This window comes from Malaya genurostris, chromosome 3 (genome assembly GCF_030247185.1).
Source record: "Malaya genurostris strain Urasoe2022 chromosome 3, Malgen_1.1, whole genome shotgun sequence".
Lineage (NCBI taxonomy): Eukaryota > Metazoa > Arthropoda > Insecta > Diptera > Culicidae > Malaya > Malaya genurostris.
In genome coordinates, this window is record NC_080572.1 from 40,659,107 (window position 1) to 40,669,450 (window position 10,344).

Here is a 10,344-nt window from a genome sequence, read left to right on the forward strand (position 1 = left end):
GCAGTGTTAGTTACGCTCTTCTAATAATAATAATAATAGTAATAATAATAATAATAATAATAATAATAATAATAATAATAATAATAATAATAATAATAATAATAATAATAATAATAATAATAATAATAATAATAATAATAGTAATAACATAATAATAATAATAATAATAATAATACATGTTGTAATATACTATGATAAACATTGCACTTTAGGATGAGCTTTAACTTATTAGTCAATTCGCACCCTCTCATTCTGCTACTAACGCAGAAGGCGATAGCACCCAGTCGACGCCGTTCTATTGACCAAATGTCATCATAGACACACGGGGAGGCATGAGATAGGAACTTGTGAGGACTTAGTTATCTCACCATTTGACGACCACGCTGCTCTAAAGGTAGTTATAATCACATAACCGGACATCAGTCGGTGTTGAACAGTCGTTCGCACCGCACGCGTATAGCTCTTGGCTCCTGGAATTTTTTTCTGGCTACCTAGAGTTTCATTGATTCAAGGCTTCAGTCTTTTTCAAGGCTACCTGAATCACTAACTAAGTGATACAAAGAGTGATATTAGAGTGACTAAGAAATTAATCAGCCTTTTTTAAGGCTAGCTAGGAGTCTAATCGAAGACTAATTTAGCCTAGTTAATTTAATTTAAGATTTCATTAATTTCAAAAATGCCTGCGTCCAACCGGAAAGGCAACAAGCCTAAGGCTAAAAATAATTCAATACGGAATAAATCACAATCCGTTATTCAACATTTTTCTAATAACATTCACGATCTTATAGAATCTGAATGTAAAAATAAAAGACAACGGACGGATTTCCCTTCCGTTGATCCTATGCCGTCTAACAATATTTACGAGATTCTTCCTGAATCCGATTGTAGCGACATAGAAGAAAATTCTTCAAAAATTCCCAAAATGGACGCTTGTCGTTCTGGGAAGAAACATCAATCTATGCCACCAGTGACGGTGATGATTTCCGACTTCAAAGCATTCCGTACTGAGCTTTCTACTTTTCTCCCGGAAGTAAAAGTCTCATTTCAAATCGGACGAAGAGGAGAATGTCGAGTCTTGGTGGATGGATTGGAAGATTACGAACGTCTTATTCGATATTTGTCCGAAAAACTTCATAAATTTTATTCATATGATATAAAATCAGACAGACCCTTCAAGGCTGTCTTGAAAGGATTATCAAATGATCAAAGTATTGATGAAATTAAAAATGAACTAAAAGAATTGCTTGGTTTTGCCCCTTCCCAAGTAATACTTATGAAAAAAAGAGCGAATGGTACTTTTAAACCACGCTCTGGAATTTCCCATGAACTTTACCTAATACACTTCAATCGAAGTGATGTAAACAATTTGAAAACTTTAGAAAAAGTACGTTTCATTTCCCACATTAAAATTCATTGGGAACATTATAAACGGCATAATCGTATTGCTAACTTAACGCAATGTCGTCGTTGCCAAGGCTTCGGTCATGGAACCAAAAATTGTCATATGGATATACGGTGTTTGAATTGTGGTAAATCGCATTCGAAAGACGTTTGTCCAATGAATGAAACCACTGATAAATTTTCATGTTCAAATTGCAATGGAAATCATAAATCCAATTATTTGAAATGTCCTGTCAGGGAAAAAATTTTAAACGCTCGTTCGCTTAGACAACAAGTCAAATCAACGACCTTAAATTTACAGAATATACCTGAAAATTCTTCTAAGGCACCTGCCAATTCGTCTTCTAACGAAAACAATTTATTGACAGGTAGATCGACCTCGTCATCATCTTCTTCTAATGTCAGTTATGCTGGTATATTAGGTTGAAATCTATCTCCTATTTCTTCTAATGTAAATAATCAAAACACAGGACCGCCTTGCAGTTCTTCTTCTAACGAAAACAATTTATTAATAGGTAGACCGGCCAAATCATCTTCTTCTAATGGCAGTCTACCTACAAATATTCCTTCAATGCCATTCGCTTCTTTAAATGAAGTCGATTTAGGCGATATAACTGAAAATAAAATGATCTACCTACAAGATCAACTTTTTCAAATGATCATCCAAATGAATTCGACTTCATCACTTTTTGAAGCATTTCAAATCGGATGGAAATTTGCAAATAATATTATAATGAATTTAAAATTTAACAGTGATGTTAAATAATTATTTGAATATTTTAAATTGGAATGCTCGATCTTTGAAATCGAGTGAAGATGAATTTTATAATTTTCTCAAAGTTCACAAAATTCATATTGCCATTGTGACAGAAACTTTTCTTAAACCAAATGTAAAATTGAAAAGTAATCCACATTATGTGGTTCATCGATTTGACAGGTTTACTGGAATTGGTGGTGGAGTTGCCATTTTTGTCCAACGGCAAATTAAACATCGAATTTTACCTTCTTTCAATACTAAAGTTATTGAAAGCTTGGGAATCGAAGTTGAAACCATTCATGGAATTTATTTCATCGCTGGAGCATATTTGCCATTCCAATGCACCGGCGAACAATTAAATTTCTTTAAAGGCGATTTGCAAAAACTTACAAGATATCGATCGAAATTTTTCGTAATAGGGGACTTAAATGCTAAGCATGTCCAGTGGAATTGTAGGCAAAATAACAGTAATGGTAAAATACTTCATAATCAACTCTCAGCTGGTTACTTTACAGTTCTTCATCCCAGTAATCCTACTTGTTTCTCTTCCGTGAAAAACCCGTCTACAATTGATCTGGTTCTAACAGATCAAAGTCACATTTGTAGTGAACCGATTACTCATGCTGATTGTCACAACCCGGTGGGTTATGGCGCACCTTATTTCAACCGTCTTGATTCGTGCGAAACCTAATTTCAACCCTGTTCCCCAATGAACTGTCATCTGTCGTTAGTGGAAGGAGAATAGCGTGAGTAAGCAGTGAGTACACATGTGGTTTGTAGGTGAGGGAAATTAAGAGTTAAAATGAATTGTTTTTTCTTAATATTAATTTGTTATTCTACTTAAACTTAACTTAGAATAGTCAGTGCAGTGTAAAACATTATGAATTGATTTTCTAAAACTATACAGATACAAGGTAAAACATAAGAATTCACATGCAAACTTAACCTAAAACATAAATGATTTACAGCTAATAGTACGGATTGCTGATCAGTACAGTAAAACTCTCAGAAGTACGGAATTGTTAGTACGGACGAATTGATTATAGAAAAGACTAAACGTAAGTAATTTGTAAACACTTATTAACTTAAAATGTATACACTGTTAGTTATATTTATGATGTCTGCTATGAAGTTGATTAATTTGAATATCATTGAATAATTCTCCCCAAGGGATTTTATAACTCTCTCTGTCTCTATTGGAAATAAACGAGTTACAAAACCGGAAAGCTTTCTGTTCGTCCGATTGCTAGCGCAACATTTTATAAAATCCGTTTACGATCGGGGGCTTTAGTCGGTATGTCGAAAAGAAGTGACGGTCAAAGGCGCGGAATTTCTCCCACGAAAATCAGTTCGCTCTCGGAAGTGAGCTGCGAAATATGTCAAAAGCCAGATAACAGTTGTATGGTAGCATGTGATACGTGCGGGCAGTGGTTTCATTTTGTGTGTGTTGGTGTGAATTCAAGTGTTCAGGATGAGGATTGGAACTGTAAGAAATGTCTTGAAACGGTAACACAACCCCCAGCCGGCACTACACCAAATACCAGTACTGGAGCGGTACCAAAACCTGCGCCTGCGGAGCCAAATCTGGAGAAATTAGTACAGAACCAGTTAACAGCGATGCAGGCAAGATTCGAACGAATGATGAAGGAAAGGTATGAGCAACGTATGAAGGAACTCAGAGATCAACGGAAGAAATACGATCAGGAGTTGAAAGATACAGAGCGACGTGTACTAGAGCAAGTTGAAAAGCAACATCGGATGATGAACTCAGGTGGTGGCAAGCAGACAACGACTTCGGCTGATCAGCCCGCACTAATGATGCATGGAGGCGGATCGAAAGCGGACTCGGCTGGTTGTCAAAACATACACCCACTGGGAAGTGAGTCAACTGGAGCTTATGCTGGGAATCAACCAACGCAATGGGCGCTCGGGCCGACTGCTAGCTCAACGTTAAATCCTCTACCACAAATCAACGTTTACGAGACCAGCCAGAATGACGAAGTTCTAGCACAGCAGTTAATACTGTTGGAAGAGAAACAGGCATTAGATAAAAAACATCTGGAAGAGCGAATCCAGCTTCTACAACGGCATGCGATGGTCGACGGAGGGGCAGCTGGTGGCACTGGGCTGAACCCTCAGGCGACAGCCTTTCAATCGAATAGTTGTGGTTTCGGCGGAGTGTCTTCGCTAAGTCATAGTCAAATTTCGGCTCGTCAAGCTGTTAACAAAGAACTTCCGTCTTTCTCTGGAAATCCAGAAGAATGGCCACTTTTCTTCGCAAGCTACGAGAATTCGACCAGAATTTGTGGGTACAGCGATGAAGAGAATATGCTGCGGTTGCAACGAAGTCTCAAGGGGAAGGCTTTGGAGTCTGTTCGTTGTCGTTTGTTACATTCTACCAATTTATCCGGTGTTCTAGCGACATTGAAAACTCTCTTCGGAAGACCTGAAATTATTGTGCATTCTTTAGTCAACAAGATCCGGGAAATGCCATCTCCGAAGGCGGAAAAGCTTTGCTCGTTAATTGATTTTGGCGTTGCAGTTCAGAATGTCTGTGCCACCATAATAGCTTCAGGTATGGATGAATACATGTGTAACGTGGCGTTACTCCAGGAGTTGACAGAGCGATTACCGCCAGCCATCAGATTGAACTGGGCGTACCATAGACAGGGATTGAGTCGAGTGACACTTTCTGAATTTGGAGATTGGCTGGGGAAGTTGGTTGAAGCAGCTAGCATTGTGACGATGCCGTCGATCAATGCTTCGAAACCAGAGCGACGTGGAAGGAAGGATGACAATTTCATCAACGTACATTCAGAAAGCAATTCTTGTATGGAGACAGTATCAAAAAGCACCCCAGCACCGAAGGGTTGTCTCGTGTGTTCTAGCGAGTGTAGCAGTGCGAACAAATGCAAGAAATTCTTAGCAATGGACGTCGGATCTCGTTGGACAGTCGTTAAAGAGCGACGGTTGTGCAGAAAGTGCCTACGAAAACATTTCGGGGCGTGTCAGATTAAAACTCCATGCGGAAGGAACGGATGTTCGTTTATGCATAATGAGCTGTTGCATGACAACAAGCGGTACAGTAAGTCTGGAATTTCTGAATCAATGAATCCATCGGGGGTAAACCCAACTCCGCAGAGTTGCAATACGCATACGAAGATAGCGGAAAAGGTTTTGTTTCGGTATGTTCCTGTGACTATTTACGGTAAGGGCAAACAAGTGACTACATACGCCTTTCTCGACGACGGATCGTCTGCGACCTTGATTGAGCATGATTTGCTGAACGAGCTAGGTCTTAAAGGAGCTCCGCATCCCTTATGCCTCAATTGGACGGGTGGCCAGCAACGAGCAGAGAACGATTCTGTCTTGTTGTCTCTAAAGATTTCTGGTGTGAACGATTTCAGCGATGTGTTCGAGTTACCAGGAGTGCACACTGTCCGATACCTTTCCCTTCCTAAGCAGTCGGTCTCAGTTACGCAGTTAGCAAGGAAATACAGTTATCTTGAAGGATTGCCAATAGAGTCGTATGAAAATGTTTCTCCTCGAATGCTTATTGGAATGAATAATTGTAGATTAGGCCACGCCTTGAGAAGCATAGAAGGTGGCGAGAATGGACCAGTAGCATCTAAAACTCGTCTTGGCTGGATGGTCTACGGACCTTGCGCGATGGAGTCTGGAGCGATAAATTCCGACTATAGTGGTTGCCACAGTTTCCACATATGTCCGTGTGTCAAGGAAAACGACAAAGAGTTGAATACTACTCTGAAAGAGTACTTTTCGATCGAGTCTCTAGGAGTATCAGGCTCACGTCAGTCACTGCCGTCGAAAGATGAAGAACGAGCGATGAAAATTTTGTCCACAGAAACGCGTTACGTCGGAAACCGCTACGAGACCGGATTGTTGTGGCGCTACGATCGAATACAGCTACCTGATAGCAAGGGAATGGCTATGAAGCGTTTGGAATGCTTGCAAAAGCGTATGGCGCGAGAGCCCGAGATGGCAGCGGCGATGCGTGCAAAGCTATGCGACTATATAGAGAAAGGCTATATTCGTCGACTTTCAGCAGAGGAAAAGATAGAGAAGCATGCCAACGACTGGTATTTACCGATATTTCCAGTTATCAACCCGAACAAACCGGGCAAGGTACGGATTGTGTTCGACGCAGCCGCGAAAGTCAATGGAGTGTCGCTGAACTCATTCCTTCTAACGGGACCTGATCAGTTGACATCACTGCTTGCCGTTCTGTACAAGTTTCGTGAGTACCGTGTTGCTGTTGTAGGAGACATTCGTGAAATGTTCTTCCAAGTTCAGATGAAGAAACAAGACCAACGTAGTCAAATGATTCTGTGGAACGACGGGAATTCGGAAGTTGATCCTGAAGTCTACGTGGTAGCAGTTATGACGTTTGGTGCGGCGTGTTCTCCTAGTTGCGCACATTACGTTAAAAACCAAAACGCTGATAGATTCGAGAAACAATATCCCCGTGCGGTCGAGTGCATAAAGTATGAGCATTATGTTGACGACATGTTGGCGAGTGTTGAAACCGAGGAAGAAGCTGTAAAACTAGCTAGAGAAGTTCAATCTATTCATATTCAAGGAGGCTTCGAGATACGCAATTGGCTATCAAACTCCCGTTCTGTAGTAGAGCGAATGCTTGAACATACCAACACGGAAAAGGATATGAATTTCACCGCAGAAATGGTAACGGAAAAGGTGCTTGGGATGTGGTGGGACACCACGAGTGACACGTTCACCTTTAAGCTCTCTCCAAAGCACGATGTGCAACTGATTTCCGGAGCTAGAATGCCTACAAAGCGAGAAGTTCTGAGAACGTTGATGGCGATATACGATCCTATGGGATTGATTGGCAACTTCCTCATCTATCTGAAAATCTTGCTGCAAGAAATTTGGCGATCTGGTTGTAGTTGGGACGATGAGATCGATGGAAGGTTGGCAGAAAGATGGAAAACATGGATCAGAGCGCTTCCGAACGTCGTGCAAATCAGAATTCCTCGCTGCTACCGAGTCGTGACGTCTGCAGGACCGAGTAATAATGTTGAGTTGCACATCTTCTGCGATGCCAGTGAGAATGGGATGGCTGCTGTTGCTTACTTTAGATTCGAGGAGAATGGAACAGTTGAGTCTTCACTGATCGGATCAAAAACCCGTGTAGCCCCGTTGAAATATTTGTCGATACCACGTCTGGAGCTGCAGGCTGCAGTAATAGGGGCACGTCTTGCCGAATGCATTGTTACATCACATAGATTGAAAGTTGTTCGTCGCACCTTCTGGACCGACTCTCGTGACGTGATCTGCTGGTTGCGATCTGATCACCGGCGTTACAGTCAATTCGTGGCATTCCGAATCAGCGAGCTATTGGATACAACGGAGGTAAATGAGTGGAGATGGTTGCCGACCAAAGCGAATGTAGCAGACGAGGGTACGAAGTGGCAAAAATCACCGAGTTTTGTGCCGAGCAGTCGATGGTTTCGTGGACCGGAATTTCTAAGGGAGCCCGAGAGCGGGTGGCCAGGTGATAGCCGAGATAAAGGTACAACTCTAGAAGAACTCCGTTCCTGCGTTCTTCATAATACAACTACCGATTCACTGGTAAATTTCGAACGTTTTTCGAAATGGTCGCGACTGCAGAGATCAGTTGGATATGTCCACCGTTTCATTGCGAATCTTCGCAAGCGTGCTAAGAAAGACTTTATCAGGACTGGTCCACTAACGCAAGAAGAGCTGATATTGGCAGAGAACACTATCTATCGGTTGGCTCAAATGCAAGCGTATTCCGCAGAAATACAGTTATTGGGAAAGGGCAGCAGTTCGGAGGAGCCACCATGGAAACACACATTGCCGAAAACCAGTACGTTGTATAAGTTGAGTCCATTTATCGACGAGTATGGAGTCCTTCGAATGAGAGGTCGTATCGATGCCTGCGAGTGGGCAGACGAAAGTACAAAAAACCCGATTTTACTTCCAAGGCAGAACGTCGCAACTCGTTTGGTGATTGCAGACTACCATGCTAAGTTCCGCCATCAGAATCACCGCTCAGTGCTTAATGAGCTGCGACTCAAGTTTAACATCCCTCGTCTACGTTCAGAACTAGATCGTGTACGCAGAAATTGCCAGCGCTGCAAGATACGAGATTCAAGGCCACGGCCTCCTGCGATGGGAAACTTGCCACCCGCCCGTCTTGCTGCTTTCCAGCGACCGTTTTCATACACTGGAATCGATTACTTCGGGCCGATGACGGTACTAGTCGGCAGACGAGTCGAGAAAAGGTGGGGTGTTCTTCTTACCTGCATGACAACCAGAAGTGTACACATTGAAATTGCACACTCTCTGACCACAGATTCGTGCATTCTTGTGCTTCGCAATTTCATTGCAAGAAGGGGTTTGCCATTGGAAATCATCAGCGATCGAGGAACAAATTTCGTCGGAGCTTCCCGTGAATTGCGCGAAGCACTGGATCATGTCGACGAGGAGAAGCTTATGGTTGAATTCGTTAGCTCCAACACAAAATGGACGTTCAATCCGCCAGCTGCTCCACACTTTGGTGGTTGTTGGGAGCGTCTGATCCAGTCGATCAAGAAAATCATGAACGACTTCAACCCGCCACGTCTACCATCTGATGAAATTTTGCGTTCTATGTTAATGGAGATCGAAATGATATTGAATTCAAGACCGCTCACTGACATACCGCTAGAAAACGATTCTGAAGCCCCCCTTACGCCGAATCACTTTCTGTTGGGTTCATCTAATGGGAGTAAGCCCCCGATCAAGTTCGATGATAAGCCTACTGTACTGAAGCAATCGTGGACGATGTCGCAGCTGTATGCCGACTACTTTTGGAAGAAGTGGGTGAATGAATACTTGCCTACCTTGACGCGCAGAACGAAATGGTTCCAACCAGTGAAACCAATCCAGGAAGGCGATCTAGTATTGGTTGCGGATGGTAATCTTCCAAGGAACTGTTGGCCTCGAGGACGGGTAATTGAGGCCACTCAAGGCAAAGACAGACAAGTTCGTCGTGTTACTGTGCTGACGGCAAGCGGACTTCTGCAGAGACCAGCGACCAAGGTTGCAGTATTGGACATCGGTGCTAACGGTGGTAAGTCACTTGTTCGACAGTGACGTACCGAGGGGGAGTGTCACAACCCGGTGGGTTATGGCGCACCTTATTTCAACCGTCTTGATTCGTGCGAAACCTAATTTCAACCCTGTTCCCCAATGAACTGTCATCTGTCGTTAGTGGAAGGAGAATAGCGTGAGTAAGCAGTGAGTACACATGTGGTTTGTAGGTGAGGGAAATTAAGAGTTAAAATGAATTGTTTTTTCTTAATATTAATTTGTTATTCTACTTAAACTTAACTTAGAATAGTCAGTGCAGTGTAAAACATTATGAATTGATTTTCTAAAACTATACAGATACAAGGTAAAACATAAGAATTCACATGCAAACTTAACCTAAAACATAAATGATTTACAGCTAATAGTACGGATTGCTGATCAGTACAGTAAAACTCTCAGAAGTACGGAATTGTTAGTACGGACGAATTGATTATAGAAAAGACTAAACGTAAGTAATTTGTAAACACTTATTAACTTAAAATGTATACACTGTTAGTTATATTTATGATGTCTGCTATGAAGTTGATTAATTTGAATATCATTGAATAATTCTCCCCAAGGGATTTTATAACTCTCTCTGTCTCTATTGGAAATAAACGAGTTACAAAACCGGAAAGCTTTCTGTTCGTCCGATTGCTAGCGCAACACTGATTTTGACTCAGATCATCTTCCTGTAACATTCAGACTTTCCAACGAAGCTATAATTAATCCAATTAGTTCTATTTTCAACTATCATAGAGCTAATTGGTTGGATTACAGATCTCACATTGAAAATCATGTGGATCATGAAACTATTTTAGAAAATTCTGCGCACATCGACACAGCAATTGATAATTTGAATCATTATATTATCGAAGCTAGAAATCTTTCAGTTCCCAAAGCTCAAACTAAATTAAATTCTCCTATCATCGATGACAATCTTCAACTGCTCATTCGGTTGAAGAATGTTCGTCGACGACAATATCAACGTTCTCGTGATCCTGCTATGAAAAACATAGTTAAGGATTTACAAAAAGAAATTAAACATAGATTTACTCTTTTGCGAA

At 41.5% G+C, this 10,344-nt stretch overlaps 1 protein-coding gene across 2 annotated transcripts; it reads left to right on the plus strand.

Annotated features, from left to right (window-relative positions):
• Positions 1-2,203: 2,203 nt before the first annotated feature.
• On the plus strand, positions 2,204-9,940 carry LOC131436511 (uncharacterized). Of its 2 annotated transcripts, none has more exons than XR_009230634.1 (2): positions 2,204-9,602; positions 9,657-9,940. XR_009230634.1 is itself a non-coding variant. In XM_058605253.1 (2 exons), exon 2 carries the CDS (start codon positions 3,455-3,457, stop codon positions 9,299-9,301), a length of 5,847 nt encoding a protein of 1,948 aa, XP_058461236.1. In that variant the 5' UTR covers positions 2,204-3,072; positions 3,127-3,454; the 3' UTR covers positions 9,302-9,940. The 2 variants fall into 2 exon arrangements, 1 of the variants encoding a protein (XP_058461236.1); XM_058605253.1 differs by having other exon boundaries at positions 2,204-3,072; positions 3,127-9,940.
• Positions 9,941-10,344: the final 404 nt, after the last annotated feature.

Coding starts and splice junctions, on each gene's coding strand:
- LOC131436511 (XM_058605253.1), top strand. CDS start 3,455: ATGTCGAAAAGAAGTGACGGTCAAAGGCGCGGAATTTCTCCCACGAAA.